Raw genomic sequence first — 21,371 nt, 5'->3', positions numbered from 1 at the left:
TATCAAATTTTTCCCACAGGCCGTGAACACATCGTCGTCTCCCATGATGCCTCTCACCTGTGTGGACGTAGTAGACGTGTCCCTGCAGCAGGTCCTGCTGGGAGAACTTGTCCACGCTCAGCCCGGCTCTCTGCAGCTCTCCTCGGGCCGGGCTGCGGGCCAGCATGTAGGTCAGTCTGGAGTCGTCGCTGTCTCGGTCCGTGGCCGACAGGTAGTCCACCGTCACCTGGACCCGCCCCCCCTCAGCGCAGCTCAGCTCCCCCCGCAGACCTCCACCCAGCTGGGGAGGCTCATCGTTCATCGGCAGAACCTGAGGATGATATTGATGTGGATGTGAAATATTGATCCATCAGTAAGATCCAATAAGTGTCGACTGATGACGTCAGCAGGAGACTCGCCTGGATCAGCAGCACGACGTCAGCAGAGTTCAGACCGTCCGTCACCTTCAGGTCCACGTCGTCTTCAGTCGTCTCAGAGTCGTCGTGGATGAACCTGAAACACACGATCGCAGTTCTGTCATCACAGAACACAAGTTCTGATCCGAAAATGTTGTGACATCGACTGTGAGGTTGGTGATGTAATCGACTCAGCTGCAAGAAATCAAACTCTTTGTGATCAGCGCTGATTTTAACGTCTGACTCTGTTTGATCATGAGCTGCTTCTCCTTCGCTCTGTGTCTTCGTTCTCTTCTTCATCTTATTCCTGCTCATCTTCCTCAACCTCAGTCTTCTTGTTTGTCTTCTTATTCGTTGTTGAAGTTCTTCATCCTCTTTATCTTCTTTGTCGTCTTGTTCATTAACTTCTCCTCTGTCTTCTTCCTCTTCATCATCTCCTTCTTTGTATTCTTCTTCTTCGTCTTCTTCCTCAGCATCTTCCTCTTCGTCAGCTAAGTCTTCTTCTTCATTCTCTGTTTTTGTCATCTTCATGGCCTTCTTTCTCATCTTCTTCATCTTCCTCCTCTTTGTGTTGATCCGGTGGGAACGACTGAATTCACAGTGAAGTGATGCAGTTTTAAAGCCTTCCTTCTCTTCGGCTCCAGTTTTTCAGTTCTGTTGGAGTGAACCGAGGCTGCAGGTCGGATCAGTGAGACCAGAAGTTTCAGAGATAAGACACATTAACTTCCTCCCTGGACGTGTTGTTTCCTCTGAGGTCTCAGTTCATGTTGCTGCTGAACATCAGAGAGGTTTCCAGAGACATCAGCGTTCACATGTGTGCAGTGTGTGATCGTGAAGTGTCAACTGTGACTTTCTGTTTATTTAACCTGGTTCTGATTTTCATTTTACATTTTAACACCAGAGTCTGTGTGACACCAGAGAAGAACCAACTCCGGTCCAGTTAAATGTGAACCAGTGAAGTGGAGAGAACACACATTTAAATCATCTTTATATTCAATCTACTGCCTTTGAAAATAAGAATCAGCTCAATGTGTGAAGAGCGTTTGGATAAAAATCACTTCATATGTAAACAAACATTAAAAGAGGAACAGAATCCTACATTTCCCATGATGCAACATGATCGTGACCGTCATCAGACACACTGTTGATGCTGAGTGATAAAATAAAGCCGTCATGATTTCAGATTTCCACAATAATCGCAGCCAAAAGACGTCCAGACAAGTTTCACTGCACTAAACAATAATAAATAATCAATATTGTCGATCGATCAGTAACTCGTCGTCATCGTGTGTCTCACCTGAGCCGGAGTCCTCTCAGGTCCTGCAGGCTGAACCCGTCTCCCTGCTGCAGAGTCCGGCCCTGCAGCTCCAGCCGGCCGTGGCGAGGCGTCCTCTGAAGCTCCACCCTCAGCGTCTCCTCCCGACTGTCCCGGTCCCGAACCAGGAGGTGCTCCTCCGTCACGAAGGCTCCTCCACCCTCCTCCACCCGCAGCAGGTTGGTGAAGGCCTGACCGCCACACAGAGGATCAATCAACAAAAAACATTAAACCTTTTGTTGACTGATTTTCTATATTTTCCAGCCACATTCACATGATCGTGGTTCAAATCAACAATCGTCTCCTCGGTGTCGTTCGACCTCTGACCTCTGGCGCCTGGTCGTCCACGGGGGTGACGGTGATGTTGAAGAGGAGGCCGGAGACGGAGCCGCCGTGCTGGTCGCTGACGGAGAAGACGAACTGGACGAAGAGCGGCTCCGGGCCGACGTCCTCCACGGGAGGCATGAAGGCCACCTTCATGTGGTTCACTGCATGCTGCCACAGCACGGGACAAAGTAACTGAGTACATTTATCAGATTACTTCATATATACAGCTTTAACAAACAGAAATCCTTATAAACACACAGTGACACCTCACAGATCAACATCCTGTTCCCTCTGAGAAAACTCAACAGTGTCTGTGACGAGACGTTTCCCCTGAAGACGGCTCGACGCGGAAAAAGTTCCAGCACAACTTTTATTCGGACCTCGGGTTGATATTTTCCATAAATCATTGTTCTGTCCTGATCACATTTGTTTATAAATGATGATTAGTCTCCATTAAACTCCTCCTCACAGAGCTGTAGGAGTGACCACAGCTCTGACAGGCGGTCTGTAAATGTGCTGATGCTTCAGATCTGTTTGTGTCTCTGACCTGTGTGAAGGACTTCAGCACCGGCACCATGTGGTCTTTCTTCATGGCGCTGGTGGTGTCGGTGTAGAACAGACGACCTGCGTCCATCAGCCTGAGAATGAAAATAATACAAAAACGAGGTTCAGTCTCACATTCAGTGTTTCTGCTCCACAGAACAGGAAGCTTTTATTTTCTAGCTTTTGATTGAGGCATGTTAGCGGCTGCTTCCAGATCTTTAACACGTCCTGGATCAGTTTCTCCTGCCGTGTGATTACCCAGGATGCATCGGGCTGAAGCAGGGCGTTGTGATGACGTAGGTCAGGTCTGTGTCCGGATGCTCTCTGTCAGTGAAGTGGAGGTGAGCCTGGGTGATGTAAACCACCTCCGTCTCCTTCACCGTCAGAGAGCGAACGCTGCCCGACACTTCCAGCGGCAGCTGGTCCTTCACCGGGAAAACATGGAGGACCACCGTCTGGACCACAGGGAGGAGGAGGCGGGTCAGAGTGACGGTCCATCTCTAATCAAACACTCCAGACGTAAAACTCAGTTCTGACTCACGTATGTCTGGGAGAGGTTGGGCGGCTGGTGGCTGTCGGACAGCGTGACGTCGAACGAGTCTTCAAACTGCTCCTCTCCTGAGTGCTGGTAGTAGATCTGACCCTGGATCAGCTCCCTCTGCAGGAAACTGTCAGCTGGAGCTCCTGTGAGGACACATCGTCAATACATCGTCAATACATCGTCAATATATCGTCAATACATTATCAATACATCATCAATACATCGTCAATACTCACAACCAGCAGCTTCTACACGAGACAGAAAACATCCAGCTCAGCGGATTAATAATAATCAATAATAATCTGATTCATAGTTTGACTGCAGATTAACTGAGAGATGACCTGCAGAGATCAATATGAGTGAAATGATCTGATTAGGTTGTTTGAAAAAGTGAAGCTGAGACAGAATACTTTGAAATGTAGACAGAAGGTTCATGTTTTGTAATTTATATTTTAAGATGTAAAAAAGAAAGAAAAGGAGAGAAATTTCCTGAAATGTAGAAATATTAAATTAAAAACCAAGGTGTGAAGTTTCCAAAATCACATTTTTAAGCTGCAGACAACTTTACCTCTTAAACAGTTCACACCTTCTTCTCACTCTGAATAAAGATCGTGTAAACATCCTCTCTGTTCACCCACCCTCACCTGTCTCGTGGGCGGAGCTCTGCCTGACCAGCTGCCCCGCCCGGGGGGCGGAGACTACCTGGTAGAGGATGTAGTCGTCGCTGGAGTCCAGGTCGGAGGCCAGCAGCATGTACTCCTCCAGCCTCACGGCTCCGCCCTCCTGCACCTCCACCGCCACGTTGTTGATGAGGAACGGCGGCGAGTCGTCCTTGGGCAGGATGTTGATGGGGAACTTGTGGCGGATGCTGTGGCGCCCGTCGCTGATGCGGAAGACGATGTGGTCGCGGGTGGTGTCGCTGTCGGAGTGATGGTAGACGACCACGCCCTCCCTCAGGTCCCGCACACGGAACATGAACGCCTTCCCCCCTGAGAGAACAGCAGGAGGCCGTCTGACATCATATATAATAAATCATATATAATCACTATAATTTACAGCTGCCAAGGAAATTTAAATTCAAGCAGTACAATAAAACATCCCTGATATAAAACATTTTAATATTTTAGTGTCTTCAATACGACTTTTCATGCTTTTTCTAGATGAATCTATATTTATATTTTCACTCAGCATGTTGCAATCAGAGAAACATCTTCATGTCATTTTTTGTCTGCAGTCAACATATTAAAGAAGAAATGTTTGGATAAATACTGAAGTTATAAAGAATATATATAAACATATAGTTCTGTTGTTTCTGGCTGCACAGCTTCATGCTTGTATCATCTCTCCGTCAGCTGACGGGTGCTTCGCTGCTCAGCTGAACTCGGCGTCAGTCTGAAGAGTTGGAGCGAACATGAGAAACTTCTCTGTCCTACATTACTAAAGTGTCGGCGTGTCCATCTGTCGGCTCTCTGCTGCTGGCTGGCCTTCCTCACACTCTACATCATGCTAACACTAACAGCAGAGCGTCACGTGACCGGCGGCCCACTGGCGGACATGTGTTGTTGTCAGAGGACGGATCAGTTTACAGCCAAAGCTTCGCACTTTGATTCAATTACTGCCTCCAACACATGCACTGTTTTTTTTTCTCCCATTGTCACTTGGAAATAACAAGTTTCTCTTAGCGCCTGAAGGCACCACGAGGCGCTGGCTGGGGTTCGTGCTGTGAACACCGGTGGGGTAAAACATGGCGTCCTTCCCGGTGGCCGCCCGGTTGCCAGGATGGGGGGCTTCCTGTCTCCCTGCGCGTTGCCAGAGAGACAGAAGGGCAAGGTCAGCAGACAGATTGAGAGACGAACGGTCGCGAGCCCGAACCTCATTAGCAACTTTACCGAGGGAAACCGACTACTGGTCCAACTGATGGAAACAACTTGGTAATTGGGCCCAAAGGTGGCGTTGGGCAACAGGCCCATAAAGGAAAAGATGGGAGTGTGTGTGTGTGTGTGTGTGTGTGTGTGTGTGTGTATGTGTGTGTGTGTGTGTGTGCAGCAGGACAGGCAGCCATCCATTTGGCTGAAGGCGTTGGACCGAGCCTGCAGTGACTGTCCCCGCGCTGCAGCGCCGTCGCCCCCGAGTCGCAGCATGGAGGGTCGGCGGCGCTCCCCTCAGAGACGCCACTCCACCAGAGGATCCACTCACGGGCTCCGATCAGAACATGTGAGCAGCGCAGAGCCAAACTTTACTCAGCTTTGTTCCTACTTAACAAGAGCGGCAGATAAACACGGGTCCAAACCGAGGCGAGGAAATGATGCCGAGCAGGTGCTGGTGGAAATCTGCCTAGTGGGACAAAAGTTTCAACAACCGTCCAACTACTGCTGAGCTACGGGAGCTTCATCAGGACGGGAGGAAGAAACACAACAGGAAGAAAACAAAGAGACGAGAGACGAGAGAGGCAGAAAAGATTCAAATCAGAGGAGAAGAATCGCTTCAAACATTCAGGATTTAAAACAGAATCTGATCTGACGAGTTGAGCAGGAAGAGTTCGATCTGCTGCTTCATTAAAGTCATTATACTGTGAACATCAAAACATTTCATCATATTCAGGTTTACTCTCTACAGTAGTTTAATGTAAAGGTCAAATGTAATGTGAAGTTCAGTTTATGTGCATAAATTAAATAACTAGATGAGTGTTTTATTACAGGAGACAGAATAATAATCAATTCATGTAATTTATGTTTAATACTTAAACAATAAACACTTAACGTTCATGTAGAACTTCTGTTAACTTTATCTGTAATGACTGAATTAACACATGAGGCGTTCATCAAATTAATAATGACCTAAAATCACTTTAGTACAAACGTTTGAGCAGCGAAATAACTTAAAGTGGCAAAAGTAATAAATCAATCACTGGATCATTAAAATTGATACGTGGTCAGTTTTCCCTCCAGAGATCAAAAACATCTCTTTGTATTATTAATCTGAATGTGCAACATGACTAATTAATGTTGAGGATGGAGCCGCAACAATTAATTAATTAATTCATGAGTTGCCACCTATCAGAATCAATCACCAACATTCTGATAATCGATTTGTTACTTTGAGTCATTTTTTAAGAGAAGTCGTGACTCGTCGCTCGTTAAATATGAACATTTTCTGGTTTCTTTCCTTCTGTGTGACAGAAAACTGCAGATCTGCTGGATGAAACTGATTAATACAACTAATTAATGAACTGAGACAATAATCTGCAGATTAACTGAAAATGTTCTGTAGTTTCTTTCTTTCCTGTTAAACTCTTGATAACGACGAAGCAACAGGAGATACGTTTTCTCTCATCAGGTGTTCAGACGTCAGATTCACGGAGCACAAATTAAATATTCACATGTCATCTACAATTATATTAGTCTCTATGGTAACCAGACATCCGCTCTTAATGTATTTCTGTCACCTTTAATGAATCTGTTTATGCCGTGTGATGTAACTTATTAAATCTACTGTCAGTGATGAGCTGCTAGTCGTCCCCTCGCTCACTGATCAATGAATCAATAATTACAAACACTGTTGATTTCCTTCCTCGTGTCCAGTTAATATCTGCTGTCCTGTCAGAGACGCTGCATGGTGACATCAGTGACACCAACCAATCAGATCGCAGGACACGACGGCGTCCGTGACATCACACGACTCTTGTGCGGTGCGACAGGACAGTGAATGTGTCTCCACGAGACGGATCACAAGTTTAATACCAGATAAGTTGAAGTTGTGAACACGCCTCGTCGTCTCCCTGCTGCCTCGCTCCGTCTCTCCGTGTCTAACGCAGCCATGAAAGGTTAACTCCCGCCTGAACCCCTCGGGCCGCCTGCACTCCTGTCACCTCCCCCGTCCTCCCTCCTCCTCCCCCGTCCTCCCTCCTCCTCCGAGCTGGTAGCATTAAACCCTGTTTGGGGACAGTGCATCTGCTCCCTGTGCACCACGGCATGAAATGGCATAAGTCCCTCCAATCTGCTCGGTCCCGCTCCCCGCTGGAGACAAAGAGGCCGTCTCCCGGCGCGCTGGGCTGGAAGGGACAGACGTGGACGGAGAGCGTGGCAGCGGCAGCCTCCGCGCTGCCACGGCCCCTGGCGAAGTGGCCACGGCCCCATTTTACACCTGATTAGGAAACACATGCAGGGCCACTAGACATATGCTTCCCCAGCCACACCACGGTCCCGGCGGACGGGCAACACATGGAGGAAAAAAGGCGGAAAAGGCCAGACGACGTTCTCTGGGAAATCCCAGGGCAGTGTGGCGAATACCAGCACGGGATTAAAGCGGCGAGGGACGAGCACAGACGATCCGTTTGAGGCCAAACTGGGTTTGTTTCTCACAGTGACGAGACTCCATGTGAATAAATGTTCCTGTTGCAACTCTCCATCTTCAGCCTACACCCGGTTTCTGAGCTCCATCCAGTCAGGGAGCTTTAAACCAACATCTTAGTGAACATACAAACAGTTGCATTAGATCAGACTGTCGCCCAAAACACTGAACCGTCACATCACAGACTCAACGAGTGATTCTGGGAGCCGGGCCTCCCCAGAACCACTGAACAGAATCACAACCGTATAACTTCATTCACTGATTTTGGAGAAACTGGTTCATATTTCACTGATAAAATATGTTGTGACTGCTCGGCTCAACTCTCAGTTAGTTTACGAGTTCCCTGATAAACAGATAGCTTCACTTGTTGCTGACTGCGGCTAACTGTTGCTGCCATTAGCCAGTTAGCTCAGTTAGCTATGCACATAGTGGTTCTATTAGCTGACTCTGGCAGGACAGTGTGTCTGACTTATAGCCAGCAGTGGAAGTGTTCTCAGTTAAAGGAGCTAGCTACACGGCTAACTGAACTAGCCAGTTAACATCAGCTACAGTTAGCAGTAGTTAGCTACAGTTGGCAGTAGTTAGCTACAGTTGGCAGTAGTTAGCTACAGTTATCAGTAGTCAGCTACAGTTAGCAGTAGTTAGCTACAGTTAGCAGTAGTCAGCTACAGTTGGCAGTAGTTAGCTACAGTTATCAGTAGTCAGCTACAGTTAGCAGTAGTTAGCTACAGTTGGCAGTAGTCAGCTACAGTTGGCAGTAGTCAGCTACAGTTGGCAGTAGTTAGCTACAGTTATCAGTAGTCAGCTACAGTTAGCAGTAGTTAGCTACAGTTGGCAGTAGTCAGCTACAGTTGGCAGTAGTCAGCTACAGTTAGCAGTAGTTAGCGGTTACCTTAGCAACAAGTAAAGCTGCCAGTTGACCAGGAAACCAACTTTTCTTCCCAACCAAAGAAGCCCGACCCTGTGACCTCACCTCTGACACTGAGGCGTCCATGCAGAGGTCCGTCCACCGCCACCAGGTAGACGGCATCCACATTGTCACTGTCCACTATCTGCAGCTCCTCCCACGTGATTGGTCGGGACTGACCCTCCAACAGGTCCAAACCTGACGCACCGGAGAAGAAGACAGCTCAGAGGTCAGTTAGACAGAAACACGTCCTGTAACGTGTAACGGTGAGGCGATGTTACGTACCCATGTTCCAGGAGACTCTGGGTGCGTTGGTCTCAGCTGCTCTGATGGAGATGTGGACCACGATGGGCGGGCTGCTCATGTAAGAACCGTCTATAGCCTGGAACTCCACCTGAGATCAGATGCATTAACAGAACATTAGAGTACATGTAACCATACTGATTATATCTGAGTTTGACAGCTCCTGTTATCCTCATCATCAGTCGTAATGAGCCTGATCTTCAGTACCTCGTAGTTCCTGCGGTGTGATTGGCTGCTGTTGGGTGGCTGGTACGCCACCTTCATCTCGTGGAGGTCCAGCCAGGTGAAGGACGTGATGGGCTTGGTGTGGTCGTCCAGGTGGGCGATGTAGCCGGCGGCGGGCGGGGCGGTCACGTTGAAGACGAGCCTCTCCTGCGGCGTCTCGTGGTCCTTGGCGTCCAGGGTTGCGGTGGTGAGGGGCGTGAGGATGAACTGGTCCACCTCCAGGATGAAGGAGGCCATGAAGGCGGCCTGGGGCGGCTGGTTCTGCATCGCACCGTGGATCAGAACCGGCAACCACACTGACTCTGCCTGAGGGCGGGAAAGTGAAGCAGAAGAAGAAGTATTTAAGATTATAGATGTTTCAAAGTCAAAACAACTTCCTTCTTCTGTTTTTCACCCCGTCTGTTTAAACCTGCGTCTCCTCCGGGACTCACGGACGCTTTAACACGACGTACAGCAGATAGAAATCAACACGTACAGACACGAGTTAACTGTCACGTGTGGTGCTGAGGAGTAAGAACACAATCAGACGTGTCAGGTCTCTGTATGAAGACACATTCAGGGATGGTGAGGACTCGATGATAACGTCCTGCTCCACTTCCTCCTCATCCACCGAGCTGAGAACAGGACATGAAGGTGTGACGTCGCCTCCTCTCTGCCAATAAACCGCTTCACGTCTCAGATGCTGGAAACTTTCCACATCCGACTCGGATCAGAACCTGCAGTTAATCTACTCTGTTCAATTAAAGCACTCTGATGAGCATCACAACACTTTCCTCTCTACGAGCTGTTTATCTTCAGCACATTGAGTCCAGCGCTGCAGTCTCAGCAGAAGAACATCAAAATCAATATTCTTATATCCTCCATGTTCATGTCTGGATGTTGCCCGTACCTCCAGCAGCGCCCTGGTGGCCTGCTCCCTCAGCTCCACCCTGATGGATATGTAGTCAATCTCTGGCGATGGAGGGCTGAGGTGCTGGTACTTCAGACCGGAGCTCAGGAAGTCCGGGCAGCCGGTTTTCAGGAAACGGACCTCGGTGGTGTCGTGAAGACACGGTTTGTTCCCGGGACAGAGCGGCGCCGTCTCTCTGCCTGAAGACGACAAGAAGAAGAGTGGAGCGACAGACGACACGGAGGAAACGTGATGTTATTGTAGTTATTTATGTCAGGGTTTTTAATTGTTCTCTTAAGTCCTGATCAGTGAAGCCATTAATAATATTATCAACTTTGTCTGTGTTGTAAAATGTGTGTTCAGTGTGTGTTAACACAGCTACGAATAAAGAAACATGATCTGACAGCAAATACACAAAACATCAGGTTTGCACAACATATACTAATAATTAAATTCTGCAATTTTTTGTACATTTTATTTTTATCTATTTGTCTTTAACTGTACTTTATTTTATAAACTGCAGGTTTCTAAAGTACATTTTAAGGGAAATTTTCCATTTTAAATTTAGCTTTTGATTAAATCTGAAATCTAATTTAAATGTTTTTCATTTTTTCCCTTTTTAAGTTCTTTTTTATATTTTCTTTTATTTGATCTCTGTTATCGGGTCATTTTATAATATTTTACTATTTCTGTCTTTAGTTCTGTTGTTTTACTGTAAAGCTGCTTTTAGAAAAAATGTTAATAGTAAAAGTTTATTATTATTATTATTATTAGAACATCTTGGACTATTAAAAATGTATGTTTATGAAAATTTTTCTAATTTATGTTCATGATTTAATGTTTCAAATAAATTATTTTGATAAATCAAAGACAAAAGATAAAAAAATGTTTTAATAACTTTCTAGTAAAATATGTTAATGTCGACTTTCGACTTTTAGAAATCAACTGTAATTTTTTTCATTTTGTTATGAGATCATTTAATTTTTAATGTACATCCGTCAGCCAATCAGACGTCAGTATTCTCTGCTGTCACAGCTAAATGTTTCCGTGGCGTACCCTTCCTCTGCGTGGCGTCCTCCTCCTTCACCAGCTGACCCAGAGCGGGGACGCTGGTGTCGGTGGTCATCAGTCTGACGGTGCAGACCAGGTCGGCTCTGGTCCGGATGTTCAGGACGGAGCTGTTGATGGCGTTGGATAAACCGTAGAACTGAGGGACCACCAGCGGGGCGCTGCCCAGCTCCACCACGCCGGGCACGTCCGAGTCCACCACCCGAACCGGCACCACCACCGTCTCCACCAGCGTGTCCGAGGACGTGAACCTCCACACAGACGCAGCGTGTTAAAGGACGATGAAGACATTTTGTTCTGGTGAGCTGCAGAAACTGCCACTGCTGCTAATGCTAATGCTAACACGTCTCTGATGCTAATGCTAACAAGTCTCTGATGCTAACACGTCTCTGTTGCTAATGCTAACACGCCTCTGATGCTAATGCTAATACGTCTCTGATGCTAATGCTAACACGTCTCTGATGCTAATGCTAACACATGCTAACTGACCTGTAGACTCTCAGCATCACCGAGTCCTCGCCCAGCTGAGGGCTGCCATTGTGGACGTACTTCACCTCGTCCTCCAGGAAGCTGCAGTCAAACACCTGCACAACAAAACACCAGTCACACCTCTGTACCGGTCCATTTGGACCGGGGACAGAGTCAGCAGGTGTGTCCTCACCTGTGGAGTCAGCCTCCCGACTCTCTGAGTGACCGGTTCGTTCATCACCACCTCCACTTTACAGTCTGCGGTGGGATCCACGTGGATCTTCAGCTCCGTCTCCGTGATAAACGCTGATCTGCCTCTGACGACCTCCACGCCCGAGTTCACCACAACCAGACTCCCTCTGCAGACGGACGCCACCGCCAGCAGCAGCAACACGCCGACGGCAGCCATCTTGGATCTTCTTGTTGCGCAGTAGGAAGGATTTAATCTGAAGTGAAGTTGAGACCACAGCTGATGGAGGATGAAGGCCTCACTGTCGGGATCTCCATTCAGTCTGCCTCCACCCACATCATTGTGCAGCTACACCCTGCAGAGGAGAGAAGAGTTTAACTCTTACTGACGCTCACAGAAACATTCTGGATTAGACGTGGCTTTGTTAGCGAGCGTGGGGTCAAAGAAACGCTGTTTCATCATAACAGCAGTTTGTCTTTTCTCTTCCAGTTTCCTCTTTTTGAATAACGAGAACAGACTCCTGGTGGTTTGGAGAGTTATCTCCTCTCACGCCGTCACAGAACGAACAAGATGGCTGCTGTAGTCTCTGAGGTGCGTTCAATGTCAGCTGGTCGACACACAGGTGATATGAGGTGACGGTTTCCCTTCGTCGCCACTAGTTCATTGATCTCAGTTAACTGTCTCTCATCATCTCGTCATGTTTTTCACTCGGTTACATTTGTTTCTGCTGTAAGCTGAGCGACAGCAGGGCGAGTGTTTGTCAAACCTGCTCGTCTGGAAGCAGCGCTACAGATCAGCGCTAACGAAGGTGCTAATCCATCAAACAAGATACTGAAGGACCGACACACCAACACCAACAACATCACGTTAAACAACAAGACGCAGATCTGATGTTTGACTCCAGAGTCTCAGCAGCTTTTACAAATACAGTCTGCTGCAGTAAAAAGCTGTTAAACTGACCTCTGACCTGTTCACACAGACGTCTTCCCGCTCTGACGCTGAAATACTCACATCACAGAATCCTGAACCGCTCCAAACCTCCTCCAACGTCACCTTTTCCCCTCAAAGCTTCTAAAAAACGATCAGCTGCTTGGCTGTTAATCCTGCGACTGCCCCGAGCAAACGCCAGAACTCCTCTAAACCCTCCAAACCCTTAAAAACAACTCCCAGCATGCCGCCCGGCCTTCTTCCCCCGCTGCTTCACTCGCCCAGCCAGAGAACGCTTTCACCCTCCATTTCACTTCAAACTAAAGCCCACTGCAGGAAACAAGGGGTTAATCTGCGTGACCCCGCAGAGGTGCTGGAAATGGCATGGGACGGGTGGAGCGGGGGAGGACGGGTGGAGCGGGGGAGGACGGGGAGACGGGGGAGGGTGTTTTCAGGATCAAAGCAGGGCACCAACTGGAGCCGGCGTGTCACTTCCCATCCAACCAGACGAGCACCGGTTCGTTAGTTTGAGTTTGAGCCGGTGCCGCTCGGCTGCAGCTCTGAGAACAGGCATGGTTACATGTACATGGTTCTGAGGAGGGGTGAGGTCATCACAGAGACGGTTCTGGAGTTTTTGTCACAGCGCTCACAAAGAAGTGTTACATAATTTAGATTCCAGCAGTCTAACAGGTGGTCTGAACACATCACAGAGGTTAGAACCTGTGACGTGTTCTGCGACCTCAGCAGCACCTCGTACGTAACTCCAGGACTGGTGGTGTCGGTCCGATGCCTTCAGAACTCCCTCCGCTCTCTACATCTGTGTGATGTTAGACAAGCAGGTAAACGTCGGAAACACTTGACATCACACTCACTTCCTCCTGTGAGCAGCCCGCTGTGTGGAGGTGAGAAGTGAACCACAGTTTGAACTTCTGTCAGCTCTTTGTTCTGACCCGACCCGACCAGAACACTTCTGTCACTTCTGATTCCAGAGTTTTATTGTCTCATGCGTCAGAACGTCACCACACACATACTGAATATAAAGAATGGTCATTTTCTTTTACATTTCAAGTCTGACAACTAGAATGGCCCTCAGTAGAGTGCATACCTTCATAGATACCAGCCACTGAAATACATCAGATTTTTTTTTTTCTTACAGGCTAGCAGAAACACAAAGCTAACGTTAGCTACGTTACACGCTTGATGAGAGTTTAATCTGGTTCCGCTTTAGAAACCTCTTTAGCCTGGAAGCTAACGGTGTGGTTCTGGACTGAAACAGACAAACAGAATCTGAACTATCTGCTGGAGTGTCGTGAATGTTTGGAGACAACAGGATGAGTGACTGTCTTCATACTACATGTTAATTCCTCTAATTAAAGCATTTAGCATTTATCTCTAAGCTACATTGAGCTCTTGTTATTCATCTCAACCTCAGGTACGGTACGGGTTGACTGGTCTTTGGTTAACACAAGTTTAAGAGATATTCATGTTTTGTTCTTTGAGTAAAAACCCTACATTTGATTTAAAACATCCTCACAGTGAACACAGAGACTCATCTACTTGTTAGTCCAGCTAGCTTAGTGCTGGTGACGCTAAAGTCTGTTTACAGCCATGTAGATGTTAACTTGTACTTCTGGTCACGGTGAACATCTGTGAACAAAACATAACATAAACTTGTGTTCATATCAAGAACTTGTTTTCTGCAATAATCCAAAATCAAATTGAAAATCTCCGATCAAGCAAACCAGGACGACGCTAACTCCTGTTAGACAACCACCGAATCTCTCCAACCAATCAGAAGTCTCCATGTTTTAAATCCAGCTGTCAGTATCAACTGAACTCGCTGTGAACCGCGACCGCCATGAGACCAGATCAGAGGAAACACCCAAACTGTTGCCAAGGAAACACCAAGAACAACGTAAAGTCAACATTAGTCGTCTTCTAGTTTTACATAAACTCAGATTTTTAGGTCTGCTTTAGTTTTTCCAGGTTGTTCAACAGCTCGTTTAAGTTGTGAAGAGTTTTACATTAAGGATGTTGCAGCCTCGCCTGTTAGAACAGCAGAACATTTAACTGAATAATGCCTCCAGTCCTGTTTCTCCGTAAGAAGAATTAATTTTACCTGCACAGCCGGTGGATCAGTGCGTCGTCTCTGCAGAAACGCTGGCCGGGCCGGATCCAAACAGCAGGACTGAGTGTGAGGCAGGACGTCTGTTAAATGATCCAGCAGCTGCTGCGATGGCTGGAAGTGAGTCACTGCTGCTGGACGGGAATGCAGCTCTGAGGTGAGCTGACACGGTTCTGAATGAAACACCATAATTAACTGCAGATCTGACCACAGTCGGACCCACGCGGGCTCTCTGTAGCTGGTGACTGTGGTCACATCCAGAACCTTTGAGTTGGATCATTGTGTTTATTGTTTCCATCAGATCTCCATGTTTTACACAGTGAAGTGAACAAAACACTGAAACTCTCCTGTAAATACAACTTCTATTACACTCTGCTGCAGATGCTGCTGGAGCTAATAAGCTAGCTGTGCTACTTCACTGACTTCTACTTAATAAACAGTCAACAGATTTTTCTTCTTCTTAGTTTTTATGTGTAGAGTTTTTGATCAGTTTGTATGTTAGTTCACCTGTTTGAGTCTGTGTGAGTTTCTGTGTTTCTACGTGTGTTCGTACGTGAGTTTAACTGTTGGAACCTGAAATCTGCTCCGGAAACACGGTTACGTCATTTGTACTTGAAAACATTTAAGATTGGTCTTGTATGAGTTTATTCGTCTATATGTTAGTTTGGATGTTTATTTGTGAGTTTATCAGTTTGTCTGTTTGTGCATCAGCTTGTCTTTACGTTTATTCAAGACTTGTAGATTTATACGTGACTTTAATGTCGTCTTCAACTGTCCTTATGTAACTTTATGTTCATATGTGATGTTATTGGTTCATACAGTGAATTAATCTATTTGTACCTGAGTTCACCTGTTAGCCACCAACGTTAATCTGTTCATTCAGAATCTGTAGATCCAAACATGAGTTCATCTTTCCGTACGCGTGTTCAACGGCCTGTTTGTGAATTTGTGTCTGTACATTAATTTACGTGTTTCTCGGTGAGTTAAAGTATGTTTATCCGTTCTTACTTGAGTTTAACACATTAATCTATCAGCGACTACACGAGTCTGTACTGACATCATGTGTCTACCTTAATTTATCTGTTCCAATGTGAGTTTATCTTTTATTATACGTGAGTTTCTACCCTGTCCTTCATTATTCTAAATGTTTATCTGAGTCTCGCTGACTACAGTGAGTTTATCTGTCTGTATATGAGTTTATCTGTCTGTATATGAGTTTATCTGTCTGTATATGAGTTTATCTGTCTGTATATGAGTTTATCTGTCTGTATATGAGTTTATCTGTCTGTATATGAGTTGATCTGTCTGTATATGAGTTGATCTGTCTGTATATGAGTTGATCTGTCTGTATTTGATATTTACAGTGTGTTTTTCTGTCCGGACGCAGATGCAGGTCTGCAGCAGGTTTCTTCTGCAGCTCTGCAGAGAAAGTTTCCACTGAACTCCTGCAGCTTTAATCACATCCTCAGCCTGTAAACCTGAAGGGACACACTCCCATCAGTGTGTGTGTGTGTGTGTGTGTGTTTACGAGTGTGTGAGTGTTTCAGATTAGAAAGAAGCAGAATGAGAGTAAAAGTCAGGAAATCCCCTCGTTCTGCTCTGATGTGGTTTGCTCTGTGAGTGGAGGCCTGGTGGAGGTTTGTGTGTGTCGGCTGGCACCTACCTCCAAGCTGGTGGAGCTTCTCTGTTCGCCTCCGTCTTCTTCTTCACCTTCTGCACACGCTCAGAGGAAGAGGAATGCTGTCACACACACACACTTCACACTCACTGTTTGCACCACCTCCCCCTTTACTCCACAGCTCTCCGTCACCCTGAGACGTCTGGCATCCAACAACAAGACACAGAGAGACGGGGGTAGAGTGTGAGATAGGCAGAACAAAGGGCGAGCGAGTTTCCTCCACTGGCGGAGTCAGCCACAACCAGAGAGAGAGAGAGGGCGAGCGAGGGAGAGAGAGAGAGGGAGCAGACAGGAAATGTGCTGCAAGGTTTCCAGGACTTTTATTTTTACAGCCTCCCGCCTCTCTGCCTGCAGCTCTCTGCCTTCACTTCCCTCTGTGACGCACATTTGGGTCAAATACACCTTTAAATCTCGGTTTTGGACCTCAGGTACCTGCGGACGGACTCACCTGAGAACCTCGTGTGGTTCAGAAGTTCCTGTTTGTTGTTTTGCAGTCGTGTGATCAGCTGCAGTCACATTCAGAGCTGACAGAGATGTTTCTGATCTGTGGACTGTTGGTGAAAACCAGAGAGGACAGAAGATATACGAGTGACGTGTGTTAAAGTAAAAATATCATGAAAGGCATCCTTGTGAAAAGTACTCGAGTAAAAGTCGGAAAGTATCTGATATTTAATGTACTTGTACAAGTAAAAGTACAAGTGGAACTTTTTTGGCATGTTTCTGATAAATGGAATCAGTGTTTTTGTTGCAGCAAAATAATCTGCAAAGTAACTTAAGTCACCAAGTAAACATGGAGTCAAAGTACAATATTTGTAGTGGAGTAGAAGGAGCAGAAAATGGAAATACTCAAGTAAAAGTACCTTAAAACTGTATTTAAGTACAGTACTTGAGTAAATGTACTTTGTTACCTTCCATCACTGTGCAGAAGTATGAAAGTATAATCAGAAAAATGTACGTGAGCTCAGTTTTGAGGAACATTGCACAACATTTATCTGTAGTAAGAGTACTAGTTACTTTACAGATTACATCCTGCAGCAGAGCCAAAGCAGAAACATTTTTACATTTACCTATTTTTTTAATCTGCAAACAGATAAAAAAGAAAAATGCTAATGCTAAATGCTAATAGTTTACAGTAAATACATGTGTGCAAGCATGTATGTAGCATATATATATCTATATATATATATATATATATATATGTATATATATATATATATATATATATATATATATATAGATATATAGATATATATAGATATATATGTATATATATATATATATATATATATATATATATATATATATATATATATATACATATTCACTGTTACTTGTACTTTTAATGTGTAGGTACATTGAATATCAGATAATTTCAGGGCTGAGAACATTTGTTTCATCGACATGTGTAGAACCACTTTGTGTCACACTGGATCGACTCTTCATGTGGTTCCACTCCAGACGTTAACGAGCTCTGTTCTCCGCTGACTCTCGTCCTCCGTCCATGTTTTTTTGTGTAATCCTGCCGGCAAACCAACAAAACAGCCACACAACAAACGGACGCAGGTGAGACTGTGACCTCGTTGATGGAGGCGATTAACCACTCAGATTAAACTCACCAGGAAACTGTTCACTGACGTCATGATCCAGTGAGGAGAAGACTCGAACACAGCTTCAGTCTTCACTCAGTCCAGTGTGAATACAGTCGGGTTAACAACCTCAGACTGTTTCCTTCACAGCGACAGGCTTTGTTTTTGGAATAATTGGCTCTCGGTCCAGCGGACATAGTTCAGAGTCTTTGGCACCGCTGCGTCAGACGAAGGCAGTGAAGTAACAAGTTTCTCTCTGAAGTACAAAGTGGAGTAAAAAAATAAACTTTAGTACTTGTAGGAACTTAATAAACACACGTTCCACCAGCTCAGCCTCCAACATACAACAAATCCAGCTGCCAATCATATTTTGAGTTTTACTCGTTTGTTTTGTGTGTTTTTGTTTAATGTGACTTTTATAATCTGTTGCTCTCGTTAAGTCCAGAGTTAAAACACAAACACAGGTCGGTCGCTCCCCGCGGAGCTGCTGCCATCAGCTGACGGACAGAAACAGCTGACCTGCTCACCTCTGTTACCCAACACACACACACACGCACACACACACGCACACACACACACACACACACACACACACACACACACACACACACACACACACACACACACAGTTAATGGCTTCTGCAGGTGAAGCTGCAGGAAGAAGAAATCCCTTTAATGGAGGAACCAGCAGTCAGAGGAGAAGCCGGTCCTGGTCCCGGTCCTGGTCCCGGTCCCGGTCCTGCAGATTCTCTAACAACAGTAACAGACGGCAGCTGAACAGCCTCACTCAGCGCCACACTATTGATTAAAGCCATAAATTCTTGTTCCGACCCGTCCAGGAGACACGTGACGATTCACCTGTCACGACCTGCGTGATGTCACCAGGAACGAGAGTCTAAACAAACATGGCGTCTGACGCAGCGTGTGTGACATTCTGGATGTCTCGTGTTCGTGACCAACAACACGTCATCAGTGAATTTGTCCACCTGATGAAAGGTCAGAGGTCACGCTCCGACCCGCAGTGTCTGGAGGAATCTGGATGGATGATCTTGATTATAAGATCATTTCTTCCTTCCTGTCCTCGCTGCTCGCTGAGGACTGTTTGGTTTCCTCTCTGGGAGGTTTGTTAGTGTTCAGAGCGTTCAGAGTCTCCTCACAGTCTGAGTGTTTCAACACATGTTGTCAGGAAACCTCAGCAGCAGCAGCAGCAGCAGCAGCAGCAGTCGGTCTGTGGAGGTCTGATCGCTGCAAAAACATCCAGGAGGAGGAGAAAACCTGCTGGACAGAACAAGATGAGGATGTTCTGTCTTCTCTTCTTCTTCATTGTTTTGGTTGAATATAAAGTAAAAACATTTACAGATCTGTGGTTCGTACTTCTCTGACGCTGCTCAAAACAAATCCTTAAAATAAAACAGCTTCAGATTTCAGATTTCTAAACGATGTTGTTGTTTCCTGTCAGTTTGATTTAACATGTTTCAGGTAGAATCAATAATTACTTTGTGTTTTAATACAGGATCACAAAAACTGGATTTTACATTTTTTATTTTTGCACAAACAAATGAAAAATGACATTTAATTGAACTGATTTATTTAATATCTTTAACCTTCTTTAAATGAGTATTTGGAGAATATGAATTTATGTGCTGCTGATTTAATGTTTTATGTGGAATGATCTCCAATATCTTGAGTTTGTGTTTGTTTAAATATGTTTTTATCTGTAGGTTGCTTCACTTTAGATTGTAATTATTTGATATTCATATTTATTGATTATCCATTCATTCTGCTTCCCAGTGATTTTTTTTTTATATTAATAAAGAAGGATGAATAAAGTGTCCTTGGATGAAGAGACTTTCATCAGATTTTAGAAGCAAACCACAGATAAGTTCATATGTGTAGCTGTCAAACACATTCAATTATAAAATGTCTCATATCAGGTTCATGTAGAAGAGGAGACAGTTTGTGGCTCAGATGTCGGAGATCAGTCGTGTTTATGGTGAAATAAACAGGTATTTTACGCTGAAGTGTGATTTTGTCCGTCTGTTACTCGCAGATCTCAGGAACCGTTCATCAGATCCACTTCACACTCGGCAGGTTGGTTGCAGAGGATGTCAGGAAGTGCAGAGTCGAATTTGATGCAATTTGGACGTTCAACACGTTGAATATTAATACATTTGGTAACAGAAATGGTTTGTAGGAACATTTTTTTCTAGTTTGTTTTAAAGGGGCAATGAAAAGATTTATCTAGCTGTTAATTCCTGCTGAAATCTCACACAAACACTCTGCTGGACGGCACACAGCTACACTGTGACTCCTGTTTTGTAGAGAGAATATTAAGAATCATTAAAAGTAAGTGAAGAAGAAGAAGATGTCCGTGTGGTGACCCGAGCAGCTGGAGGTCAGATAAAGAAAGTTGTGCTGAAGTTGAGGCGTGTCTGTCACTCTGGATTTAGATTTATTCGGAGGCTTCAGTGCCAGAAACGTCGCTGCGGCTCTGACTGACTTCCAGTCGACTGTCCGGCGCTCTCTGATCACTTCTGACTGCTACCCTTTGCGTGGTGACTTTAGACTTTGCCACGGCGTTTGGCCCCGTGCCCACCTCCTCGGCCCCGGGGTCCCTGTCAGCCCGACGCCGTGACTCCTCCACCGCCTGAAATTAATTTCCCTTCCTCACTGACCCATAATTAAATCCTGGAACAGTGTGCACTGACGAGTGAAGGCGGGAGAGAAACAACAAGAGAAGGAATCCTCTTTCAGTCGGGGAACTTGGAGGACATTTTGTGTTGGAGCGGTGGATTCTCTGGGTGTCGAAGCTGCAGAGGTGGAGCTGTGTGTTGGAGGACTGTTGGCGGCTGACGCCTCCTGACAGATCTGTTGGCTGAGAAAGTGAGAATCTGTCGGCAGCGCTTTGAACGGCAGCTTTTCTGGAGTTCAGTAATTATCAGGTACGCTGCCGACACCTTCCAGTGGAAGCCGAGGGTTTCCACAGAGCCGCTTTGCAGCCACGAATAAAGTGAGAGATTAAAGCAGCTCGGGTTTGGAGTCGTCCACTGAAGCTCTCCACCGGCAGCGTGTTGGCAGGAGAATCAGAGCGGCGGGCCGCTGCCAGCCTCGTGGCACCCGTTCAGCTCGGTGGCACCGACCCACGAAGAGCCAGAGCTGCATCCACAGGCAGCATCCTCCCTCCCTCCATCCCTCCCTCCATCCCTCCCACAGTGAGAGGTTGAGTGAGGAGGACGTCTTTATTAAGAGATTCAGAGTGAAACGCTGAATATTCCTCCATCATTACTGCTGCTCAGAGTCTGTGAGGCCTCATGAAGGAGCTGAGAGACGACAGCAGTAACCGTCACATCATTTAGTGCAGGTTTACACTTCCTGTCTGTAGAGAAACAGACAGGAAGTGGAAGTGTGACAGGAAACAGAATCATCTCTCCAGCTGAGCTGAGCTACAAACATCAGCACAGAAACAATAAACACACGTAACAGCTGTGATGATGTCTGTCAGACTTTACTCGACTCGACTTCTCAGATCAAATT

The 21,371-nt window shown here is 46.0% G+C and overlaps 1 protein-coding gene across 1 annotated transcript in view; it reads right to left on the bottom strand.

Annotated features, from left to right (window-relative positions):
• frem1b (Fras1 related extracellular matrix 1b) overlaps window positions 1-16,481 on the bottom strand; it is a 37,721-nt gene extending 21,240 nt beyond the window's left edge. The window contains exons 1-17 of the mRNA XM_030434365.1: window positions 16,237-16,481; window positions 14,568-14,746; window positions 11,525-11,876; window positions 11,353-11,447; window positions 10,852-11,114; window positions 9,796-9,995; window positions 8,889-9,212; window positions 8,664-8,772; window positions 8,445-8,576; window positions 3,766-4,110; window positions 3,122-3,264; window positions 2,839-3,035; window positions 2,585-2,675; window positions 2,038-2,205; window positions 1,693-1,901; window positions 399-492; window positions 58-310 (exon numbers count right to left, since the gene is read on the bottom strand). Coding sequence (XP_030290225.1) covers window positions 58-310; window positions 399-492; window positions 1,693-1,901; window positions 2,038-2,205; window positions 2,585-2,675; window positions 2,839-3,035; window positions 3,122-3,264; window positions 3,766-4,110; window positions 8,445-8,576; window positions 8,664-8,772; window positions 8,889-9,212; window positions 9,796-9,995; window positions 10,852-11,114; window positions 11,353-11,447; window positions 11,525-11,740 — 2,839 coding nt within the window. The 5' untranslated portion in view covers window positions 11,741-11,876; window positions 14,568-14,746; window positions 16,237-16,481. The remainder of the gene's footprint in view (window positions 1-57; window positions 311-398; window positions 493-1,692; window positions 1,902-2,037; window positions 2,206-2,584; window positions 2,676-2,838; window positions 3,036-3,121; window positions 3,265-3,765; window positions 4,111-8,444; window positions 8,577-8,663; window positions 8,773-8,888; window positions 9,213-9,795; window positions 9,996-10,851; window positions 11,115-11,352; window positions 11,448-11,524; window positions 11,877-14,567; window positions 14,747-16,236) is intronic.
• Window positions 16,482-21,371: the final 4,890 nt, after the last annotated feature.

Source organism: Sparus aurata, chromosome 11 (assembly GCF_900880675.1).
Source record: "Sparus aurata chromosome 11, fSpaAur1.1, whole genome shotgun sequence".
Taxonomy (NCBI): domain Eukaryota; kingdom Metazoa; phylum Chordata; class Actinopteri; order Spariformes; family Sparidae; genus Sparus; species Sparus aurata.
The sequence above is the reverse complement of the archived record's forward strand: the minus strand, read 5'-3'. Positions and strand labels throughout refer to the sequence as shown.